At 37.6% G+C, this 25,901-nt stretch overlaps 2 protein-coding genes across 3 annotated transcripts; one reads left to right on the forward strand and one right to left on the reverse strand.

The window, feature by feature from the left end:
• The first annotated feature begins 1,620 nt into the window (after positions 1 to 1,620).
• On the forward strand, positions 1,621 to 4,164 carry LOC135586513 (probable methyltransferase At1g29790). Of its 2 annotated transcripts, none has more exons than XM_065170974.1 (2): positions 1,621 to 1,849; positions 2,266 to 4,164. In XM_065170974.1, exon 2 carries the CDS (start codon positions 2,497 to 2,499, stop codon positions 3,916 to 3,918), a length of 1,422 nt encoding a protein of 473 aa, XP_065027046.1. In that variant the 5' UTR covers positions 1,621 to 1,849; positions 2,266 to 2,496; the 3' UTR covers positions 3,919 to 4,164. The 2 variants fall into 2 exon arrangements, with proteins under 2 accessions (XP_065027046.1, XP_065027047.1); XM_065170975.1 differs by lacking the exon at positions 1,621 to 1,849 and adding an exon at positions 1,944 to 2,180.
• Positions 4,165 to 4,870: 706 nt separating this feature from the next.
• LOC135650482 (polyribonucleotide nucleotidyltransferase 2, mitochondrial-like) lies at positions 4,871 to 25,045 on the reverse strand. The gene is made up of 16 exons (XM_065169865.1): positions 24,600 to 25,045; positions 23,495 to 23,650; positions 23,231 to 23,401; positions 22,943 to 23,068; positions 22,708 to 22,869; positions 22,413 to 22,532; positions 18,451 to 18,588; positions 18,161 to 18,323; positions 16,986 to 17,111; positions 14,960 to 15,090; positions 14,549 to 14,768; positions 14,370 to 14,453; positions 12,512 to 12,591; positions 8,564 to 8,707; positions 5,450 to 6,154; positions 4,871 to 5,326 (listed from the first exon to the last, which is right to left on the reverse strand). Exons 1-16 carry the CDS (start codon positions 24,978 to 24,980, stop codon positions 5,222 to 5,224), a joined length of 3,012 nt encoding a protein of 1,003 aa, XP_065025937.1. The 5' UTR covers positions 24,981 to 25,045; the 3' UTR covers positions 4,871 to 5,221.
• Between the last annotated feature and the right edge of the window lie 856 nt (positions 25,046 to 25,901).

Consider the following 25,901-nt stretch of genomic DNA (forward strand, 5'->3'; position numbering starts at 1 on the left):
GAGGAGACAAATGATAGGAAAAGTATTGGGACCAATGACCATCTAACACGTGATTATCGATTTAGCAGTCCAGTCAACTTTGAGGTCAGAACTTGCCTCCCCTTTATCTACCTACGTGGATGTGAGTTCAAAGTAGGCAATTGTGGGTTGCCTCCACCCTTATCGCCTACGTGCACAAAATGATAAATAGAGATTGTTAGAGTCATTTAAGGGTTGTCTCCTAACATTTCACACCTTTATTACTAGGTATAAACGCTTACTTTTAGCATAGTTATCAGATCACTTTTTACCACTTATTGTCATACTCATATATCCTAGATTACTAACTTTGGTATCGGAGGGATTAGGTCGAGAAACACTTCTCAACCTCAGTTTTTATGTAGGTAACGCATCAAGAACCTAATGTTTCCACTTCAAAGGCACCTCGATTACACTTTGGATATCCCCGAACATACAAGCTAGAATTATATTTTACTTACCAAAATGTTAATGATATTTGATATTCTTTTATTACACTTATTTTTTCTTTGTGGTGGTTAGGATTTGAATCCAATTAAGCTAATTGACACCTTTTATATTTTATACTCTTATTATGTGTTATGTTAATGATATATATATATACGATGCATGTTTACATGAATAAAGTTATAAAGATTTATACTTACAAAATAATTATTTACTATATACTATGTTTTATATATATAAATATTAATACCTCACCCAAATGATTGGGTAGAGAAGTGAGCACTATCAAGTTCATGCTAATACATATATGGACAATGACCCGTGAGCATTTTATGTATATAAATTTTGGATAAGTTATATTTGTGTTTTCTTTTAATATATATATGTGTCAAAAATATTATATACAAGAAAAATATTATAATTTTTATTTAATAAGTTAGTATGTTTTAGTTTTAAGATTATCTATTTTTATTATACTTTTATCAATAGTGATGATAAAAATTTAAAATGTGATATCTTATTTTAATCATACTATATAAATAAAATTATTCATTATTCATTATTATCAATGAATTAGGATGGCATTATCAAATATTTTTTTAAATTATTTGAATGCCATATGACATCGTTAACTCCACAACTAACAACCCCACCTCTCTTTTTCCCCTCCCTTTCTTTCCTTTAGCAGCATATTAGCTTATTGACTTTGCAATTTTTACAATCGAATAAGTCTTGCGTTTGAATATCAGCTAAATAGTAGAGGAATTATACTCGTAATAGGAACGTATAAAGTCTTCTTGGGAGGGAAGGGTGGGTCCCAACCGTGGGTAAGCGGGGGGGGGGGGGTGACGATTCATACATACGGCAGCTTTACCTGCAAGTTAACATCTGGGCCCCTAGTTTTTTTTTCTCTCTCTTTTCGATTGCTGGATACGATTGCCACATGGGGACGGCGCTATCGAGCGATTATTTAAACCGGATCGAAAAGACATAGACAGGGGTAAGATCTGTTCTGTGCTGACCCCCACCCATAGATACGGGAAATCCACCCGTCCGTTCCCTTCGCGGGGCGTGCCACCTCCGCCGCCGTCCTTCGCGCCCCTTCGTTATTATTGTTTTTTTGATTCGAGAAGACGAAAGTTGACTCTTTTTTTGGGTATCAAAAAGTTCATGCGATCAGCCAAACCCCAGCTCCTCCGGGAACCCTCCAGATGCAGTCAACCCCCAACCCCTCCCCACCGTCCCTTCCCTCTCCCGATGCGTCCTGCCAAACCCCAGTATCTCTACTAATCCTCCAGATCTAGTCAACCGCCCCTCCCCACAGTCTCTTCCCTCTCCGAATGTGATTAATATCACTTCCGCTCCCGCTGCCAGAGGGATGGAGGTGGGTTGATAAGAACAGGGGTCTGGATCCCCAGAGAGAGAGAGAGAGTGATCCATCTTTGCTCGCTTCTATTTACTCGTTTTGCACCCTCGGCCTTGTTTCTCGTCTTCGTGTGCTTCATTATTTGTGATTAATTTGATCAGCTTCCTTTTCGTTTTGCTGCGCTGGTAGATTTTCTCGCTCACGATCCCTGCTTTTCTTCAGCTGCCTGCATCCTCCTCAAGTGTAGCTCCTCCTTTGTTGGCAGAAAGAAAACCGGCTTTTTCTTTCGCCGCAAGAATCTCAACTTTTGCTTTCTTCATATATCTCAAGTTTTCGGTGTCAGAATGTGGTGATTGACATATATTTTCCCTGAGGAAATTTTTCCTGTACTTACTATCTAGGTTCTTGTTCTAACAAAGTCTCTAAATTTGCAGCTTCTCTCTTGTTGGATTCGTGGGTTCTTTCTTTCTTCTTTCGAGTCGCAGGAAATCTGAAACATATCGTTCCAAGTTAGAGTTCGATCACCAAGAAAATCTCGGATCTTTTAAGTGGATGCACACCTAACTTGCGCAAGCCTTGCATTTTTGGGCATTGAGCCAGGAGCGAGCTCAAGTCAGTGCAGAGGAGGGAAGAAGTTAAGATTCGGTTTGTTTCTTCCGGTCGGGATGAAGATGGAGAGGATATGCGTTCCCAGGTGCAACTTCACCAGAATTATGGCCCTTCTACAGATCATCCTAGGCATCTTCGTCATCCTAATCAGCATTGCCAGCCTCCACCGCTTTTACTCCGTGGGCTACTTTCTCCACAGCACTGATGGAGAGTCCTGTCAGAAATTCCACACCATCAACGATGGCTACGCTGACTTCGACCTCAAGGCCCTTAATGATCGGATGGAGGAGGTCCTTATCCGGCTCTCAGAGCTTCAGGACAAACTTGAATCCACCATTCAAAAGCTGGACAAGGAGAGCAAAGGCCGATCTGCAGCTAAAACCATCTCTCGGACTGAGTTCAGGATGTTCCTGGAAGAGGAGGTGATCCAGCCGCTTTACAGTGCCCATGTCGCGCTCAGGCTCATTCGCATTCCCCAGCCGGATGCTGTTCGAGCTCCTGGGTCCCCGATGGAGGACCCTTTGATAAATTTCTTCACGGTGGAGGAGACACGCAAGTACATCACGGGAAAGGGCAATCGGAACGGGAAAGCGAGCGTATTTGGCACGAATAAGACCTACAACACGATCGGCCATGCTTGCGTCCTGATGAGAAAGGAGCTGGAGGAGTACATGAATTATGACATCGGCTCTTACTGCAGGGACGACTGGAATCTAGCGCAGAAGCTGATGTTGGGTGGCTGCGACCCCCTCCCCCGGAGACGGTGCTTGGCTCGAGCATCGAGACTCTATCAGAGGCCGCTTCCGATCAACGAATCCCTGTGGACAATGCCAGATGACCGCAACGTGAGGTGGAGTAACTACTACTGCCGGGACTTCAAGTGTTTATCGAGCAGGAATCCGAGAAGGGGCTTCTCCAAGTGCACTGGATGCTTCGAGCTCCACAAGGAGAAGCTGAAGTGGGTCACCAACACCTCGCTCGCAGACTTCCTCATTGGTGATGTCCTTGCGGTGAAGCCAGGGGAGATCAGGATCGGACTCGACATCAGTTTCGGAACAGGGAGTTTTGCAGCGAGGATGCGGGAGCGGAACGTAACCATCGTGTCCGCTACCTTGAATGTGGGCGCGCCATTCAGTGAGATGATTGCACTTAGGGGTTTAATCCCCCTGTACGCAACACTTAATCAGCGGCTGCCTTTCTTCGACAACACGCTGGATTTGATACATACCAGCGTCTTTCTTGATGGGTGGATCGACCTCCAGTTGTTGGACTTCGTGTTGTTCGACTGGGACCGGGTGCTGAGACCGGGAGGCCTGTTGTGGGTGGACAAGTTCTTCTGCAACAGGAAGGATCTGGATGACTACATGTACATGTTCCTGCAGTTCAGGTACAAGAAACACAAGTGGGTGGTTTCCTTCAAGTCCAGGGACGACGTGTATCTCTCTGCCTTGTTAGAAAAGCCACCCAGGTCATTATGATCTTTATCAAACAGGTGGCTTCTCGAGTAGCAGACATTAAACGCCCTGTTTCCCGGATGATGCAGCTGAACGTAAGTTCCGATCTTGGATCTCTTATCCGCTTGAGTAGTAGCTGCTCAAACACACGATCGTCATGTTAGCATTAACAACCTTTGTAAGCTTTGTTGCATCCATAATAGACTTTACCATCGTTTCTCTAATACATTAAAGGCAAAGATAACGTTTATTTAAAGCTAATAAATATGTGCTGGCACACTATTTAATTTTAATATGTTTGGATTTAGTTGGAAAACTCTACTTGTTTTGATCCATTAAGTCTCAAAATATAACCACCGATTATGTGGCTTTAGCCTCATTCATGTTAGTGTGAGACGCAAACATCATTTGCCTAATTTGATCTCTCAATATATTTGGCATATTTCCTTCATGGATTGCCACTCGAAGACCTTACCTCTTTCATAAGTTCAGCAGAGTTGCTCTCCATGAGAATAGAGAGTAAAACTGTAGCCACTTCAAGACCTTTTAGTGCCATTCTTGCACAATTCGATGCCATCCCAATCAGGAGTGAGTGACCGTACCACCAATCAATGTGATTTCAACGAACCAACTTGTGGCCTTTACGCCTTTAACGTGGATGTGACATATCTCACCGGATCCCTTCGGTTGTAAACGATAACCTTGTAAAAGATACCAGAATAATTGGATCTGGATTGGTTGACTCTAATCTCATTCCTGTGTTTCTATATCATCCAAAGACCATAAGACATAACTGCCACATTGACCGATTGTTCATATATAAGTCCACGTTTCACGACTAACGAGAGGGTATATCAGATGAAGTTCGAGAAGACGCATCACCTTCTTTATCTTGCGAGCAACATACAAAAATTTCATTTGCACGGGGCGCAAAAGCGTACTATACCCTCTCATCTGATATACCAACATACAAAGATTTCAACGAACCAACTTGTGGCCTTTATCTTGCGAGCAACATACAAAAACTCTGCGTACACCGCATCGGCAATCCATACAAAAATATGTGGCCATAGCCAATCTCAAAGTCCCCAACCATTTGCTTCTTCCAAGCAGTAGTTTCAACCTAAAAAATAATAATAATCTGACACTAACTAATATAATGATCTGCAACAAACGTTAAAACACGTAAAGGTCTTCAGGTTTGATGTGTCCCTCCAATGAAATTTCTGAGCTGCTCTCTTATGATGGTGGATCTTCAGCCGGTGTCTCATACAGCTCCGCCAGACTTACCGAGTCCTCCATATGATTGAGGCTTCAATCACAATTTTTACTCATCTTTCAACAATGAGAAAACAGGAATTCCCTTGCTAGAAAAGCTTGAGCACCTCACAAGGAGCTCCTTGCCTACCTCGAAGTCCCTTCTGCCATTTACCTGAAATTAAACTCCAGAGAAGTTTTGAGTACCTGAGTAATCTAATATGACGATCTATTCAATACAAGTCACCCAAAGAGAATAACTTTAGACCAAAAAGATATTCAGAGAGAGATCGGGTACCTCAAACTTGAACATTCCCCGAATTCCACCATTCAGTTCAAGTACCAGCCCATGGGCACGAATCTGATATACCTTTGCCGTCACTGTATCACCAAGCTTCAGTGAATCTGCACGGATAGTGGGTTTTGGCTTCTCATCAACATCATATGCAAGCGACACAGTTTTGAGTGTGCTGTCACTTTTCTGCTTTGTACCAGAAAAAGCATCCATTTCTTTCTCTTTCTTCGTTTGTCTCCTCTTCTTCTTCAAACTCACATCATCTCTGTTTTTTGGTGACTCTCCAACATCTTCACATGGTAAAGATGCATTATAAGGCCTAGGAGAAGATCTGCTAAGCTTTCTACGCTTTGTTGTGACATGTTTACCAGAAGCAAGGTCCTGAGCATCACACTCTGCAGCACTCCGAATTACTACTGCTGGAGACGAGCATGTGGCAGACTGCAATTCATTACTTTCATCTTGTACATCATTCAGTGACCCAAGATTTTCCATGCAGGTCGTATTCTCCAGTGAAGGCGAGGCCCAAACATTGACTGCTTGGTTTGCAGGAACAACAGAAGCTTGACCATCCAAATTGTCATTTAGGGAATCTTGCTTAGGAATTGTAGCCTTCAAGGACAATTTAATATTACCCCTGACATCCTGCCCGATGCACATTAAAGATAACTCTTGACCAACGGATAAGATATCAGAAACTCTTGATACCTGAGGATGAAATACACATCATTCTATTCGCCAAGTCTGATCACAGATGCATGGTAATAGTTCCATATCATGTAAAGAAAAATGCAAAAGTAAAGCTAAAAGCTTTCCCTATCAATCATGGGTCAACTATATCACAGAATCCAAATCAAGAAGCTGTCCATGAGATAGTCTAATGCAAGACAATGGTGTGGCATTCAAACCCATGACCAGGCTGTTCAAAATAGTACACACAAAATTACAAGTTAAGAGAAAGCAATGAAACTAGTCAATCTAACAACAGATGACAAGAGTCAATATTCTAGAAATAATTGGTACTAAATCAGCCCTCCATCAAAATTAGGAAAGCTTTAAAATCAGAAATGTAACCGATCCCAAATAGTTAAGACTTACGGCTTTATTGTTGTTATTTAAAATTAGAAGTGTAAATCAGCATTAAACAAAAGAAAGATGAATACAAATTTATAACCACAACTACAATATTCCTTTAGTGAAAAAGTCTATAGTACATTCAACATTGAGAATATCATAAACTATCATGGGAAGTGCTTCAAACATCTAAAAAATAAATGGTGGTGATGAAGGCCTTCAGAAAGCCTCTAGAAAATTTTGTATGTTCATGTGTGCTCATGAAACATTCGTCTTAAAGAAAGATAAAAATGAAATTGGGGAGAAAAATAACCAGATCTCATTCTGTTTCAATGGTGAAAATGCTACACCTCAAGCAAACAAGTACATGTTTTTAGGATAATGGTTGGCATGAAAGTTAAAAGTATTTATACATGATATATCAACAACATAATTACATTTTATTATCAGAGAAAGTTCTTAAAGAACTTCTAAGAAACAATAAAATGTGGTTATGTTTGTCTAGTAATATTGCACTAAACGAAGCTCAATGGTGGGAAAACAATTCCACATAGCCAACTAAAAGAGTTGGGACATTATGGCTAGTGGTTGTTAGTGCTGTAGAAAATTCTCTAAAGATCAAAAGGACTGCCATATGAAATTAAAATTTTAAAAGCATGATAGAAATAAATGTGCTCCTAGAAATAAAAGCATGTTATTATATTAAAAGAAGAATTATGAACTGAAGCAGCAGACTGTCCATCCAGCCGTCAGATTCAGTAGTTCAATCATCAACTAGGCAATTAATCAACAGGCAGCAGTAAATTATATTAGCAATACTTTGCAATTGTTGTTCCAAATAAGGCCAAATCTATCCAACTTCAATAACCCAAAGATGTATAAACTCAAGTATGAGTAATTTCCCGCTGAAGTATAAATTTTAAGATTGGGGAATTAAGATTTAAGATTTGATGGGAATCGAAAGAGAGGAAGTGAAGACTCAAGAAGTTCAGGTGCAATCTTCCAGATTTTCAGCAAGTTGCAGCTGATAACATCAAGGATGGACATATTGCTCCATATCTTGGATGTACTGTTCAAAATGGATCTTGGAGCGAGAACTATGTTATAGGAGAGCTTCTCTCTTTTCCTTTATAGTTTTCTTAGTCCCACCAGAGTTAGCTCATATAGTGTGATGCAGCAGGCTGTGACATGTCTAAGCACATTATACATAAATGGTCTTTCCGCTAGGGTCTGAACCCTTCAAAGGCAATCCTTGGATGACATCACGTCTGGAGTAGATCATGTCCAGAAAATATAGATTAATAGGAACTGTGTCAGAAGGGGAAAAAGAATAAGAAACAGAAGATGGATAGACATGTAGCAAGAAAGGTGAGGAAACAAGAAATCTGCTACTTTTTTCATTTTACAAAATATAGGAAGTGTTGAATCCTCTCTCAGCAAGCACTCCTTTTGTTAGGTTCATGCATCTAGCTTGTTCACAACAATCAGATCTTTCTAGAGAATAGGCACGAGAATCAAATCAGTCACACATTTACTAAAATTAGCAATTGACTATTAAAAAGAGAGTAAGGGGCAAAAGATACACATGCCCACAGAAATGCTAATAACAGACAAGTCAAAATGTACTGAACCATATATCAGACAAGTCCTCTATTAAACCATATATAGTTAAAAAAGCTAATAACAGAAATGCTTTTGCGCCACGGAACTCAAGGGGTAGCAGTTAAAACAATAACAATAACTAAGGATTATTATGCCAACTGGCATGTGTTGACACAGGTCAAAATGTATCATAGGCTTGCACCATTCTGACCTGTGCTGAAGCTACCAACACATGCTGCACCAACCAACATGGTATAAAATCATGTTCTGCTAATCTGTGTAGACAAGCCCATCTAACAAAACAACAATCCTTGGTAACATGAAATGACTTCAGTTAACAAGAATTATAATGATAAAAACTTCAAGGAGACATGTCAATTAACTAATGGTGTATTCATATTGACTCTATATCTAGTTGAAGAATTAAATAGCAGAGCATACTGTTTCATGTGACAACTCAGAAATGTGCAGAAGACCCTGTTGGCCGCCATTGAATTCAACAAAAGCACCATACTCCTTAATTGAAGAAACAACACCTTTGTATATGCCACCAACTTCAATTTCACCTCCAATAAGAAAACTGATCTGCAATAAGAAAATGATAGCATCTCAACAATCAGAACTCCAGGCTTATGAAGACAATAATTTCACATAAAATTAGTTGTATCTAGATCATGTTGGCTACACAAAATAAGTAACAGATGCCAGCTATTTGGCTAAATGAATCTTTTCCTACCATTGACCTATGTAGAAGGGCAAAATCACTACTTAAACTACAAGCCATCAAATTCTTCCTAATTAATCCTAACCAAGGCTTGCAATTTCTGGCAGAATGGTAGACAGGCCAGTATTTACTGACTGGATCACAGGCCGGCTCATGGACCAGGTGCATACTGGGTGGTTCAAGCCCCAGTAAAACACTTATTGCTTGGTCCAGCATTGATACTGGGCGAAACAGGTCAAATTTCGACTGGTACACTGTTCCAACAGTCAAATTTGACCCAAATTTGGCTGTTAAGTCTCCTTCTGGACTTATTTAAGCCCCATTCAGAAGCCTTCTCTCCTCTTCTCTTACTCTCATGTATATCCTTGCATGAGAGTAAGAGTTAACTAAGGACTCTGAATAAATCTAGGCTCAATCTATTCTGAAGTTGACTACATCCATTTGGATCTAGGGTTGATATTTGCATATCAAGTCTAGATCCATTCGGTTCTAGCCAAGATTCATTTGGATGAAGTCATAATTTGGTAGGATTCTGAATTTGTAAATATGATCTTATGGTTTTTTCAGGAAAACAACGCCAAAGCAATGATCCTCTAATTCGACATGTCAGCACACCCATTGTTTAGAGCACAGCCGTCAATGACAATTGGTCCATTACAACTACATCAGTGCAGAAGGCAATGGGAAGAATCTGAATGATGTGCTAAAGAGGAACAATGATGCCAACGCTGACCATGCAGTCGATGTACTGCTTCCTTGGGGCATCGGTACATGTACGATGAGACAACGAGAGATCGGTCGGGTAACTCACTTTATGAGTATGACAATGGCAGCATTAGTCGAAGTGGACGATGTAATGAAATCTTCAAATTACGCATGATTTTTTATTTCCTTGCTTGCTAATGAAATTTAGGAAATAACTATTCAACATTCCAAATAGGATAATATTATTTTTGTTAGCAAATAAAATAAAATGAATATTAAATAAATACAAAAAAAATTTCCTTAGAGAGCTCACCTCCTCCTATTTAAGGAGAGGGATTCTTCTCCTTTGTTCCTCATCAAACCAAGCCTATAGTGGGAGGAACAAGGAGTTACATCCTGCTGAGGAGAGATAGATTCCCATGACTTTCTTGAAAAATAAAAAATTTTCTTTGATTTCTTTGAAAGTTTAAAATTTTATTTTTGGATTAAAATATGTTATATGCAATTCTAAAAAGTTTCTTATTCCTTTAAATGTCAAAATTTTATTGTTAGATTAAAACATGTTATGTTAAGATTCCAAGATCTTCGTTTATCCCTTTTAAGGTTTAGAATTTTATTTTTGCATTAGAAAATATTGAAATTATTCATTTTATATGCATTTCTAAAATATTTATCTTGAATGCACGATATTTGATTTTTATTAAATTTAAACAATACTAGATTTAGAATGATATTTCCTCCTTATGCAATTTATCTTTTCAATATGTTGTTTATTATTATGTTTTAATAACTTATTATTAACGAATATATGCTTAATTATAATGTCACAATTCGAAATTGAGGGAATTGGTTAGGTTTGGGTTGAAATCAACTCGTAAGCTAGGCCCACTCAATAAGCCAAGCTTAGCTATCAGACTAGACCTAATCAATAGGCCAAGCGCAGCCAACAAGTCAAGCCCCTACCCATAGGCTAACTCAACCCAACCCAACATGGGTAGTCAAATGCAATGCATATGACCGGTCCATGGGCTATGGGCTGGCCCAACTTGGTGTGGTGCATGCACAATCATATGCAGTATACATGACCAGTACATAGGGTAGCCTAACCTAGCTCAGTATTATGCAATCTAACTCATTATTCTTATTTTGTTAGACTTGGGCCTAAACATTGATTGAACTAAACCAGATTTGATCAATTGAGATCAAGTCAAGGTGATTTGGAATTGGTTTGACTTATTCAAGTCTATTTATCTAAATTGAACCCAATTTGATCCAAATTATTCACGTGAGTGATGACACATGTGACATGATACACATTCTTTTTGCTTATTATATTATTTGACATTTTATCACTTTATATTGCTTGTTGCATACATACATACATATATATATATATATATATATATATATATATATATATATTGTGATGTTCATAAATCTATGCAATAAGAATCAGATTATGATGAGATCACGATAATAAAACTGATTCACATTTAAACACAAACCCTAAATAATCATGGTCATAGGTTACTTGAGAGGGATATCGAGATAACCGGATAGACTAGTGTGTTGTATACTCATCCATATAATGAAAGCAGTTGGTCTCATAACTGCTCGCGTTGAGACACTAAGGCTACAATGCAAGTGCTCATTAGAAAATGAGTTCACTGATTGATTCGCTCACGAAATGTTGTATGGTTAATGATACCTCATTGTCAGACAACAATTTTATTGTCCTAGTGGTGTACCTAGTCCTTAGACTTGAGACACCAAGGATGTCATGTATGAGTACTCCACTCTTTGGTACCGGACTTATATGTTTGGAAGTTTCAGATCTAGCACAGTCGATCATCGGAAGTGGTAGTCAAACTTATGAGGATTATTGAGTGTCGATAGAGGATCATCCGCTCATGAGAGGAATATCCTATGTGTTCTTACTCAGACAAATCTCTGACCATGGTCATTCAGATTGAGAGAGAAAAAGTTCTCCGGAAGAATCTGATTAAAACGAGACTCAAGTAGAAACCGTATAGATCTGACAACACCATGTCTGATATACGATCTCTAGGATATTAGATGGAGGGACTGTAGGTACACGGTAATTGAGGACAAATATGTCCAAAGGATTGGATTCCCCTGTATCGCCTGGAGACTACGGCGTAGTGGCCTAGTACATCCGTAGTCGATGAGTAAACTATTATAAAGATAATAATTCACTTAGCCAGAAGGAGTTCTGACATGTATAACTCAAGGTCAGTTCGATATTGAGCCTAGAGGATCATACACATATGGTAGGTGTTACGATGAGTAGAGGATCATACACATATAGTAGGTGCTACAATCACACGGATTAAAGGCTCATCTGGGTCTAACACAAATGGGAACAAAAACGATGTCTACACAACCCACAAGCCTATCAAAGTAAAATAAATAGATGTGTTAAAAGTTAAATAGCAACTCAAAGGCAAGTAACAATAATAGGAACCATGAAATAGGATGCCTTTTATGACACACAAGCCTATCAGATGATCAATATATGCATCGTTTTATTTCTTATAAGCAACTCAAATAACTTTATTGAAAAATATCAATACCTAGAACCAAACAACTTGTTGGTTCAGAACGGAACTGTAATAAAGGACTGTGTATTCACCTATATCACCTGGTACCACCAAATAAAATAATTGCTGCATGGCCCATATCCGATGCTTCATCAAACTAGTAAATACTGGTTTGTTCATAACAGCCAAACTGATATTTCAAACATTGCCCAGAAGTATTTTAAAAAAATCACTTAATAGAAGCATAATTCACAAAGACAAATCCAAACAATAGTATAGATTCGGCAACAGATGCAAAGATGATTGTGTAACATGACAGCTAAAAGATAGTTGCAAATCATTTTCTTGAGCTTTGAAAGCAGTATGCAAACAATTTCCTTGAGCTTTTAGAACTAGTACCTTTTCTTGAGCTTTTTGCATGATAGATTGATTTTTTGCCACAATAGTTACTGCCCCATCATTTACCGAAACTCGTGCACCTTAAGAGAATAAGGTGGATTAGCAGAAGAAAAATTATGCCCAAGGAAAGAAACCAAATTGAAGAGACCATTGTGATTCTTGGGTTTTGATAAAGTGCAATACTATAATAAGTTGCAAACACCTTTAGAACCCTCATATTGTAGACAGAAAAGATTCTACCATAACTTAACATTTAAAGAGAATAAGTACTAACATAAATTCAACTATGAGATAGCACAGTAACCAGTTGTACCAATTGCATAGTACTGGTCGATGACAAGAAACATGCACACTGGTGTACCATGACATTGCCAATATGCTAATGTGAATCAACTTTTTATTTTAAGTATACTGACAAGTACCAATATTATACCAACAAGGTACCACCCATATTGTCATAACCAAGTCTGATCGGATAACTGACTCATTCCTAAACCATTGATCCAAAATGTTTAGACCTCGGTTACTAAGTCAATTCAAGTCTTTGCCCACTTTTAATGTAGCACTAAACTTGGGGGGTATTACAACCTTGTCCACTTGACCTTCCACGACTGACTTAAAAGGCTTAACATCCTAATCAAAGGCCAACATAGCTCAGAATTGAACTCAGACATGATGCACGTGAGGTTTATCTCAGTGATTTTAACGTCATGAAATGCCTCCATTCCCACAGATAACCCTTTTCTACTCCTCAACTTATTGTCTATATCCACCACTAAGTTGGCTCTGATACCTTTTGTCTTGACCCTTAACCCCTTAAATTATTGAACCAAACCAAAATAGCTAAGCTCAAGTTAATCAATGGTAATATGCCCATCAAGCCCTTGTAGAACTACACTTGAGAATGTTACACATATGACCCAGTTCTTACATAGTCCCTAATATGAGCTTTGGTTTGATCGCTTTGCGAAAATTATATACATACATCAATCATAAATGATAAACTTTTTGGTGTAATCATAAGAATTAAGATTGTAGGACACATCAGATCTTAATAGCTTATGTCTACTGGAGGCAGATTGAACTAGGAAGTTTGGCATTTGAACAAATAATCAAGGATGGACTGTCCCAGAGTTATAATGTTGTATGTATTCTTTTTAATATTTTGAATTGGCTCCTTATTTTATCTGTCAAATTAGGGGGTAAAAACATTTAATTTCTTATGGAAGAATATGATTAGAAGAGTTTCTCATCCTTGAGATTAAGAGTCGAGAAACTGCTTTCACTAAGATTATCTTCAGAAAATCTGTAAGTTTGGACAATGCTCAAATGTTTTTATAATCTATAAGAAATTAAACATAAACCATCATAGGAATTTAGATTACATATCATATCCAGATCCTGGATCAATATTGTAAACTGGATATTTGAGTCTATCAAGCATAAGCACTACCCAAATGCTTGGCATGTCCATTTGGACATTGGAATTAGTCGAATGCTTTCAAAGATAAGCTGTATAATTCAAAGAATATTAGAACCAAGTGTATTATCTATACTTCATCATTTTTACTATGGCATTATGGAAGACACCAACATTAATAGCCATGGCATGGTTTTTGCAATTGTTTCCTTTAACAGAATTTTATTCATGTGAAAACACAATAGTGCAACCATATTATAACATCTTAAATCACGGCAAATTAGTATGTTATCACCTATTTGTTCAAACATACAACAGGACCAACAAATGTAGACCACTGACTTTCTCCCTCCAGTGTGAGAAAATATTCACTAGAAAATTCAATATCTATCATGAGGAAACTAGAAGAAATTTAAGACATGAAAGCTCATCAGTCACCTGTTTCTTGTTCAATCCTCTTTCTTTGAGTGATCAAAAACCCAATAGATCGTCGAAGAGAATCAGCAGCAAACTTCAAAGTGGCTGCAAACAGTCATATCAGTAAACCACAACATCAGTTTATTATTAGAACCTTTGACAACTGAAGCAAGGTCTGAAATAGAGAAAAGCAAAGAAACCTAATCGAGGTGTACTTCCATCACCCAGTGTACGAGGTGCACTTATTTCTTCTTCCATGCGATCAAGAATTTGATTACGACCTTTTTGTGCCGGTTTTAAACACTCACAAATTATGTCTAGGGGTATTCCAGCAGGTTTTATATCTAGTTGGATTGCAGTAATCCCTTTCCTTGTTCCTGCAATTTTAAAGTCCATGTCCCCAAGGTGATCTTCAAGACCCTGGGAATTCACAAACGAGACAGGTAAAGCTAGTAAGGAAGCATATCCAAAACAAGGTTACGCTAAGAACTTGGATATATTTATTCTGGTCCAGTAAACGAATCACATGTACCAGAGGGAACAAATAAATCCTTCATGCTTAAGATTTTCCTGGAAAATTCATTCCAACATAAAAGGCAATATGGATTTACCAGTATATCTGTCAGTATACGATAATTGACAATTCTTCCAGTGGATGGATCCACATCACTGACAAGACCAACTGAAACACCAGCAACATGTACTCTTACAGGGATACCAGCATCCATTAAAGCCATACTTCCTATAGAGAACATAAAGATAGGTCAGTGTTTAGGTGATGCATTAAACACAAAATCAGTTTTTCCTGACAATTGAAAACTTCTCAAAAAGTAAAGCAGAAGACAGAATTTATGTGTAAGGCCTCCCGTGTATACCGCGCAAAGCCTATTGGGTATATGATCCAAAATCCAAAAAGATTTCCTTAATATTGTGCCAACAGCCAAAGCAGTGATATCTACCAGCAGCAAAACAAACTCTGAGAAGCCGCTTGTTAAGATAAAAATATTAAGTAAAACCCATAAACCTGTTTTTAGCACTTGGAAACAAAATTACCAACCAAGCATATTACTTCTTCAATACATGGAGTTCTAAAAGGCTCTCACATAATGCAGACAACTAGTAGGACAAAGCACCTAAGTAGTTCTTATTTGCTTCAGGAGATATGATATATATATATATATATATATATATATATATATATATATATATATATATATATATATATATATATATATATATATATATATATATATATATATATATCATTTGATTAATATGAGTTTTATAATATTTATATTTAAATCTTATAGTACATTTAGTACTTTTTTTAAAATAAATTCTTAGCATATATCCACATAATTTACTTCTGTTATAAATTTTATACATGACTTATTGCTAATAAGAGACAATAACATAATTTACTATCAATATAGTTATTAATATAGTTATGTGACACTGCAATTTAGGGAATATAAAAGGTGATCAATTCCTTAAGAAATACTAAAAAGAAACAGAGAGAAGGCTTTCTGCGACACAGGTCACGGGTTGTTGTTTACACACAAGCGAGATGATGGGTCAACGAGAGGGACGCTGATGGAAGCCCATGAGCGAGGCCGCCAGTGACGGGTCGCCAAGGGCACAACCACGCGAGTCATGCAATGGATGCTAGTGAAGTCGCCAACGAGGGTGAGGTCGCTGAGGGCACAGCCACGAGAGTTGTGCACAAGTGTTGTTGAAGTCGCCAATAGGAGTGAGGCAAGGTTGCCGAGGGCATAGCCGTGCAGATCATGCAATAGGTGCTGATCAAGTCGTCGACTAGGGTCAGGTTACAGAGGGTGCGTGAAGTCATTGACGGGGGTGAGGTTGCCGACAGGTCGTGGTGCCCACGGTAGCTTCAGCCTTCTCATGGACAATCAACACAAGTGTGCTCGATTTCCCTCGATTCCACACTTCCCCACCCTCACATGAAGCCCACATGGCTCAGTGTCACATGCAAGCATCACGTGAGGGGGAAAGGGCACAAGAGAAGCGCCCAACACAGATACATCGTGTCCCAAATAAAAGAGAATAAATAAATAAAATGACACATGCCCGACGATGTCAGCAATGTATCCATGTCTGACGTGTCAGACAAGCACATGTCTAACACACACGTGTTTGACACGAATACATCCACCAAGTTGATGTGTCTGGGCTTCCCAATTTTCAAAAAGTATATCTTCCCTATCATCAGTAGCATCCTTGTAAATTTGAAGCATCTGCTCTAAGATTAAAAACATCACATCATTCTTGTATATACAATGAGAAGGTGCATAATCAAAATGGAAATATTTCTGGTCATTAGCTGAACAGGATTAGATAAAGTCATGTGCCTAAACTATGGACAGGAATGTGCCTGCACCTACCACTCAATGCTTGAGGTTCAACAGATGTGCAATTTTTTATAAGATTATCAATGTAAAAAAGAAGGGAATGATGATGATGTAAACAAAATTTTTTTGACCATTCATAATAAAAAGAAAAAAAACATAAATGCTGTCAGAGGTGCCAATTAAGTTGACTATATCTTTAACAAAACTTTTGTCAGACGTGCCAACACTACTACAATCCAGTACAAAATCAACATAAAGATGGTACCTCCACATACTGTTGCCATTGACGTTGAACCATCAGATGCCATGACTTCGGAATTGACACGAACAGTATATGGAAAATCAGCCTCAGGAGGTAATACAGCAAGCAAAGCCTTTTCAGCAAGTGTTCCTACAAAAGGAAAGTCAATCCTCAAGCGGAAATTGATTGGTAAAACACCCAGGAAGTCCATGACATATACATGCCAATTTGATCTACCATTATGCTATGCAAATACATCTGTGAAAACCACAATAGTATGTATGTTATCTAAAGAGCACAAAGACTTTTCAAAAAACTTCAATTGCTGATGCAACTGACAAATAATGACAGCAGCAGTCTTGAATTATGAATATGTAATTCATTTCAATGTGCCCAAAAATCCAATAAATGCTTTAGCCGAGTCTAAAAGAACATCCTTTCCAATTAGATGAAACATGCATACATCACAAAAAGATGGATTGGGCTTTCTAAGGATCATAACTGTAAGAAAAAGGACTGAAGCCTGCAATACCAATAAAGGAATTGTTAAGTGGCCATGTAAGGTAATACATTATGCAGTTTATCCACAGCTCAAATGATTTCATAGGCAAAAGTCTTCAAAAGCTCTTGTCAGCCCTGTCATTTAGTGTACTCCGACCTTCAAAAGAAGATAGTTGCCACTATTTTTGCTACTACAACAATCCATAAAGTCCAAACTGTAAGACAGTAGTTAACATATCGTAAAATGTTGTCCACATACACGCAATAACCAGCACGTTTAAAGCCAGAAACACAAAATGTCTTATACTGAATTATAATTTTCAACTACTTGCATATACTACATTTTGGTGTTTGTCTTATACTGAATTATAATTTTCAACAAAAAATGGAATGACAAAGTAAATAAAATCTAATATAGCTAGATTTCATTCAGATATTTGACTTAATAAATAAAACATGAAACATTACTGTGTCGCTCGCAATATATGTTCTTTTCAGATTCAAAATAAGGAAAATGGTGGTGCACTAGCCAAAATTATAACAAACATCAACTGGTTGATTAAACTATTCTTGATCTGACACTCTCATATATGTTAAAATGAACATCACATTTTGGTAAAAATGTATGCAAATGTATTGCCTGAGGCCAGAAAATTCAAAGTAAGGCTTTCCAAGAGCAGCATGAAAAGATGAAATACCATGTCCAACTTCACGCCTATTTAAGCCTCCACGTTTGCCGACTTCATTAATTGAGAATGGAGGAAAGCTATAGTGAAGCATGAAACGCTTTGTTGGCGGCCCAACTATCGAGTCCAATCTTTGAGCATCTCCAGGTGCCCCAAGGGTAACTGTGCACAACACCTATAATCAAAATTTCCAACAGAAAGTGATTGTTCTCACCCAAAAATAATATTCTATGGAAACCAAATATTTCGGACATAAGCATTTGAATTAGAATTGAATAGAGTATAAGAAAATTACTGTCAACCTGAGTGTCACCACGAGAGAAAAGTGAAGATCCATGGAGAATGGGATATGTTCCAGATTCACAATACAGAGGTCTAACTTCATCAAGTTTTCTACCATCAACTCGAAGGCCTTCATCAATAATCCTTCGCCGGATAATCTACACACATGACAAATGATCATAAGGGAAATCAAAACCACATTTTCAGTAGAGCATTTTCTTAAGTATATATGACTGAGATAAATAATCTAGTAGCCCAGAGAAAGCTTTCACACCAGTAGTGCTTTCTCTTAGTGAACTCAACCGTGAGTGCTTTAGAATCTTAACTACTAATAACATGAGTGGTGATGAGACTAATGCGAGCACGAGGACCAAGTAGTCCTCTGGTTTGATGAGGACTGTGGAATGCACATAATGACTATGCACCGCATGGTGTCACATGCTAGTTATTTAATAATCTTAAAACAATAGTATTTTTATGATACTAAACATTGAATTACCATTTCAGAAAACAAACCAACAGACCAACAAAGGAGTTCTTACTATTACATGGAAGCACATAGTAAACTGTCTCGACAATAAAGATAAACCAATTTTAAATGAGATATATAGATAGTGTTGTGATTTTGATGCCGGTAAGAACTATGCTTTTAACTAAGCAACAACAATAACAACAACAAGAATAAAACAATATAAAGTCCCAGCTGTTAGGAGTCGACTACATGCCATTGAGCGGAAAAAAGTCATCTGTAGTTAACTTGAGTATTAACGTCTTTTTTGTAGTTTCTAAAAAAGTCTTCTCTATATCTCCTTGTACCATTAATAGTACAAGGATATCTGAATATCCAATAACACTACAACAGATTACTCCAATAAAGTCTTGAGATGTCGAGCATATTACTCTGAACCAACTGGCCTTTGCTGGACTGAGGCTAAAATGATAGGTGGAGCGACCAAACCGATGTTTCATAAGATCATTGTCCTGAACATACCATTGTGGTAAGAATAGTGCTAAGCATCTGATCCCCCTTTTCTCACTCATTTAAAATCTGAAACAAATCCTTTTTTTCCCTTTTCTTCTCCCTAAACTCTCAATGTCACTCTCAAATCTTCTTCTCAAACCAATGTTAAATTTCAAGCAAATCAAACTTCTTCAAATTTAGGTTGTCTTCATGAAAGCAAGGTAAAACTGAAGTTGAACTTGAAGCTTTTGTTATGAATTTTGGGGAAATGATGGGAGTATTTTTGTGATATTCATACTTTTACTCATGAATTTCATGACAAGATTTGTGCAGATATAGGATATATTCACATAAATTTAGGTTAGATCTGCATGGACGGTGGACCAACCAATATCAGTGCAGATGTAGGCTAATTTTACCTTTATTTAAGATAAAACTGTGCATATTTGACCAAGATCGGTCAATTTATTTATAATCGCACGAATCCGGCCGAGAGTTTATACAACTATAAGCTAGATTTCTGTGAAGATAATATAGATTAGCGAAAATCCAACCAAATTAATGCAAAACTATGGTAGATTTGCATGGACCTATGCTAGATCCACATGGATTCCACCTAAATCAATACAGATCTAGGCTATATCCAGGGTTGCCTCAGTAAATTAAACAGGCTTCAAGGACAGGTGCTAAGAAAAACTTAGAGCAGAAGTAATAAGAAAAACTTAGAACAGAAGGAGAAACTTGATAGATAGACATCCACGCAGCCTACCTATGATCCGTATCAGGGTTGAGCGATGATGATAACTCTGAGAATGCTGATGACATTCATGTATCATGGAATACCATCATATGGACCACGCTATAAGACATAGACATGTTTTTAATCCATCCCAGCAAGAGGATTGCAGTAGCCTTTTTTGTGAAGGCATAAATTGTCATAAATTGTTAATGCCAAATCCACTTGAATGGTTTAGGAAACGAAAGGCAAACACGAGAAAATTTTTGATGACTTTGATTATATGAGAGAGCTTAACTGATATCAACTCTGACCAGAGTTCCTCATGATCACAATCTTACTATTGGCATGAATTTCTTAAATAATGGTGTGAGATAGACAATTAGTCTCAATTTGTTGAAATGGACAATAATAGTGCTTAGAGAGACAAGTTGTTGAATTAAAGGCTTCATATTGCTGAAGAGTAGAATACCATCGGTTGTTCTATTGCTTAACAAACACTGTGGTCACTGGTCATACTCGCACACAATCCAACAGACATACCAATTGGACAAATTGTCAGTATAATTATTAATGTGCCACTTAGTGAGCTGACTTGCTCAATTATTCCTGGATCACAGGGTACCTACTAAATTATAGCCTCAACATCCAACCACAACCACCTCTTGAGATTACATGGCATTCATTTTGGTATTAGTAGGGACCCCTCTTGGAAAGGTATAGCTTCTATCATATATAACTTAACTCATCTAACACGTGCTAATTTTATCGTGCTTATAAGTTTTTTTCTACTTTATATTTTTGATGTATTGAATGGCTATGATATCAGGCTAAGATTTTAAACCATGACTCCATAAAAGCCCAAAAGATCGAATTAACAGGGAAACAAGCAATTATGAAAAGGTTTATATGTCCATTAGTATTACAATGAGATCACTTAAGTCAATGTGCTCACGTTTACATGCTTTGTACTTCATTTGGTTAGAAGACAGAATTTTGAAAGTGTCCATCATTGAAGTTAAATTCAGCTACTCTAAAAATGTATAGTGATAAACTTAACTAACTAAAATTCATGAGCTCGCCATCACATCCTGAAATTTAAGCAACAAAAAACAACCACAACAAACGAGGGGTTTAAATTGTATATATTTAACTCTCCCAAGCAGTGGAATGACAGAAGCATCATGCAGCTTCACCTTTTAAGTTGAAGCAAGCTTATAAGTTAAACAATATAGTGAAGTGATCGAGTAGACTGGTAGGAGCAGAACTTGTCAAAATAGAAATGACAAAGTCTAGTACACTAGTAGCATCGATGGTAAAATCGGAATCCCATAGTGGACCACATCCCCAAAAGTCTTGAAGAGGTAAACCTAGGTGTATGTGATGCTTTTTGGAATATTTGTATACTAAAGTTAGGCTTGAGGATACCAAAAGAGTAAGGGTCAATGATTTAGAAAGAGTGAAAACTGCAGCATGGATAGTGAAACAAAATACAATAAACTTTGTAGTTAACCCAGTTGCTCCATTAACCACTCCATGCATACCAAAAGGTAAAGGTGTAGCCCTCAAGCTCCCAGGAATAATAACACAATTATCCTGCTAATAAAAAACTGGCACTGGACCAACAGGAAGAATAGATAGCCCCTCAGCTGCTCATATCTCATCAACAAAAAGCCAAAAATTGACTTGCTCTTACCATAAGGACCACTTCATCAAAAAACATTCATATGTCCACGTCCAAACCTCAAAAATCATACACATTGATTTTCTTCACATTTACAGGATGGTACTACCACCACAACAACAACCAAGATTCTAAATCTCTCACTTCCTCAGACCTAACCCTTTCTCCAGTCGTACTTAATATGACTGAGAGAAAGAATGCAAAACAAAACCCTGCCATGGCAGCTCCTGACCTAAGACAAAACCGGCCAGTGAACAAATTGACTTTAATAAAAAGGTAGACATCAGATCAAGTTGTTTGACCAATAGCTTAGACCAAAACTATCAACCAAAGACAACATTTACAATGTAGAATTAAGTAACAAAAGACAAAAGCTATTTCTAACAGAATTTATAATTCAAAAGAAAAGATGCATAACATTTTTATAGTTTTATCAAACCAAAAGGCATGAGAAATTCCTCTAGGAGAACATTTAGGAAATTATGATTGTAGGCTTGACCTAAATGCATGCAACCGTACCATAATATACCAGCAGTTTAAATAAATTACATAAAAAAATTGAAACAAAGCATAGAACACAATTTTGGACAGATAGCGGCACCTGTTTTCTAACTGTATCAATAGCTTTTGGCAGAACTTTTAAGCTCTCCTCATCACACTCTTCTTCGAGTTTTGCTTTAACAGTTTGTGTAATCTTGTCCAATGCTTCTCCGCGTTCAAACTAACAATACACAATCCATTATATCATCCAAACCATTTCATGATTAGAATCTGTCAATTTTCATATCTAAAGCACACAAGAAGCCATGACTTACTATCTTTTGTAGCCTGTTTGGAGAAAAGCATAAATCAAATAATTATATAAATAATAAAATAACAGGAGTGAAGAATGGCACCTTTCCATATGCTGAATCTGTAAAGACGACCTTAATAGGTGCTTCTGCGAAGTTCCTTATCTTCTGTAGTGTACCATCCGAAATCATTGAGAGTTTATATTCTTTCTTCTGCTTGCCAGCTTTTTCAGCCAGTCTAATTTGAGGCTCAATGTATTTGACAGCCTGAGCAACAACAAGATGAGCCAGGACTAAAAATTTTCTCATTAGAAAAGACTAAGTCAATGAGTTATTACACCTCAAGATGTGCCAGTTTTAATCCAGCTTCAAGGTCCTTTTCTGATATCTCACGTGCCTGTACATCTATCATCAGAGTCCTATCCGTTGTACACGCATACACCAAATTGAGATCACTGAGGCTCAGCTGCATATTCAAAACACCAGTATGACATAAGGAAAACCAAGATACTCAATTCTGCACCAAATTCCACACTCATAATCCACCATAAACAAAGATAGAACCTACAAAAATATTTTTATAGCCTACAACCTGTTTTTAAAATTCAAAACATATCAAGAATATTACCTCATCCATAGTTGGATTAAAGATAAATTTTCCATCGATCCTCCCGACACGTATTACCCCAATTGGGCCATTCCAAGGGATATCTGATAGCATCAGAGCAGCGGATGTGGCATTTGCCGCCATCACGTCTGGATCTTGCTTTCCATCCGAAGAAAGAACACTTACCATGACCTGTAAGTAAATCATCAAGAAAACAGATGTCCAGATGAAGATGAATGTATGAAGCCTTTTAAAATATTTTAAATTGTGAGTAGCAAAGTGAACCTGCACTTCATGGTAAAAGCCAGAAGGAAATAACGGACGGATAGGACGGTCAATAAGACGGCCACATAGGAGTTCCCGTTCCTTAGGGGCTCCCTCCCTCCGCATAAATGTTGTAGGAATAACACCTTGAGCATACTGTTTTTCTTGATAATCGACCTTAGGAAGAACCAATCACTCAGAGATCATTTGAAGGTAACAATGTTATATAGATATATAGAGAAAAAAAGAAAGAGGTGAAAACATGTCAGAAGGGACAAGCATCAAATTTCTCATGATAATCTAGAAGCTAAAAAGACACCATGGATGAAGTAGTTCAGGCAGGATCAAAAAATATTATTAGGCTATTATTTTATTATTGAGAAAAGAAAATTTTGAGATCCCATCAATATTATTTTATTAGCTAGCCATTTAGACGAACTTTCCAATATATTTTTTACATTAGTTTTTCAGGCTATCTGATTTGCAACTTCAGCTAGAAAGATGGAGAATAAGCTTCCAGAGGACGGAACTACTAATTTAGTGCAAATCTAGTTGAATGCATGTCCACGACCAATAAACAGACTAATGCCTGGGTTGTACTAAAACATGAAAGAAGAAAATTTTCTGCCTCAAACGTTGCATTGAAATGGAGAGAAACAGTGCGCAGCTGTTTTTCTTCCCATGACTGCATGCAGTTAAATAGTAGTATTAACTTGAATCTTTTGTCTGGGCTGAGTTAGTTGAAACAAAGTAAAATCATAATCAGTAACAACCAAGTAAACAGAAGAGCCAGCAGATTAATGAGTTATGTATAATTCTTCCATTTAGAAGTACAAAAGGAATGATATAGAACAATAATATCAAAGTAGCATATTCTTCAAATAACACACGGAAAAATCAAATTCAATCGCTTGTTCTCAAAGAAAGAAAAAAAAAAATCCACCTTAAGAATTTACGAGAGGTATTTAAACTTAAAGTAACTTCCAAGAGAGAAGAATGAAAATTTTCATATTAGTTACAAACATGATCAAAGTTAATCAAAAACACGCTATCTTAGTGAATGCAGAAACCCACATGATACAACAAAAGAAAACAAGGAAAGAAAAAAGAATAGAGGGTTCAATACCGTGAGGGGCAAAAAGTCACGAGCCCCATCACCTCTAGCGGAGGCGACGGTCGAAAGGACATTGGTATCGCCCATATTGATCACAACGGATCCGTTAGCGAACCTGGCAATCTTGCCTGTTTCGATGGAGATGATGCGGGACCCGACCTCGAAATCTTCCCTAAAGGTCCCGAGAACCTTCCGAGTGTGGAAAGATTCTGCCGCCCGCTCGGAAGGAGGAGGACGAGGCGGCTGGGAGACGAACGCGTGGCCGTCGCTGCAGAGGAAACGTACGCCGAGCCGACGACAGCCCTGCCGACAATGGAAGGAAAGTAGTGACGCCATTAGGATACGAGGGTTGGCCCTCCTCCGGAGGGTCGCTGCCACGGCCGCCAATTCCATCACCAGATGCAAGGAAGAAACCGAAAGGGTGAAGGGTTTATCTAGGGCTTAAGCGGGAGGGAAACAAGCTGAGCTAGGAACTGAGAACGGCGGAGCCCCACTCTTAAATCAAAACCCTTGCCTCTGCATGGGCCCCACATCGAACGATGCGGCCACTAAGATCTCACCCGTGCGTCAGGTGGGTGTGATGGTTCACGGTTCGTCTTTGTGTCCCCGCATTTAGAGAAGTGCCAAAAACAAAACAAAAAAAGGAAATTTTGTAGATATTGATTGTTTTATAAATACTTAAAAATATGAGAAAATACATGCACTAAGACTGGTCATTGTACGATTTATATTCTCAATCACATTAGATGGACATCGGGGATTGCTATATAGATATAAATGAAGATATAGTGGAATTGCTAATTTCTTAAAATATTTTTAGACGAATTTAATCTCCATCAATACCACTAATATTCTCGTATAAAATGCTTTATAAAATTATAAACTTATAACCAAATTAATAATTAAGATTTATAAAATACATTGATTTACTAGTAAAAACTATTATAACTATATTAAGATTTGGCCCAAGAGAAGGCTGAACGTGTGTTGGTAACAAATAATTGCTCCATTTAGCCCACATTATTTACTAGAAGGCCTAAAGAATCATAATCCTACTTGTCAATTAACAACAAGTCCATGATAATTTGATAAAATTATAAGATTATAATGATCATATAATTTTGCCTACATTAATTTATATAAAAAGTTAAATAATATAAATAGGTTTAGAATTTACAGTTTGGATTTAATGTTCAAGCCTCAGAAGCCCGCTCATTTTGTGGGTTATATTCCAATGGTAACCATGCATTTATAGACATAGAGTTTATACATAATTTCTACAACACTTTATCCAGCATGGACTTATACGTGGGA

This window comes from Musa acuminata, chromosome BXJ3-10 (genome assembly GCF_036884655.1).
Source record: "Musa acuminata AAA Group cultivar baxijiao chromosome BXJ3-10, Cavendish_Baxijiao_AAA, whole genome shotgun sequence".
NCBI lineage: Eukaryota > Viridiplantae > Streptophyta > Magnoliopsida > Zingiberales > Musaceae > Musa > Musa acuminata.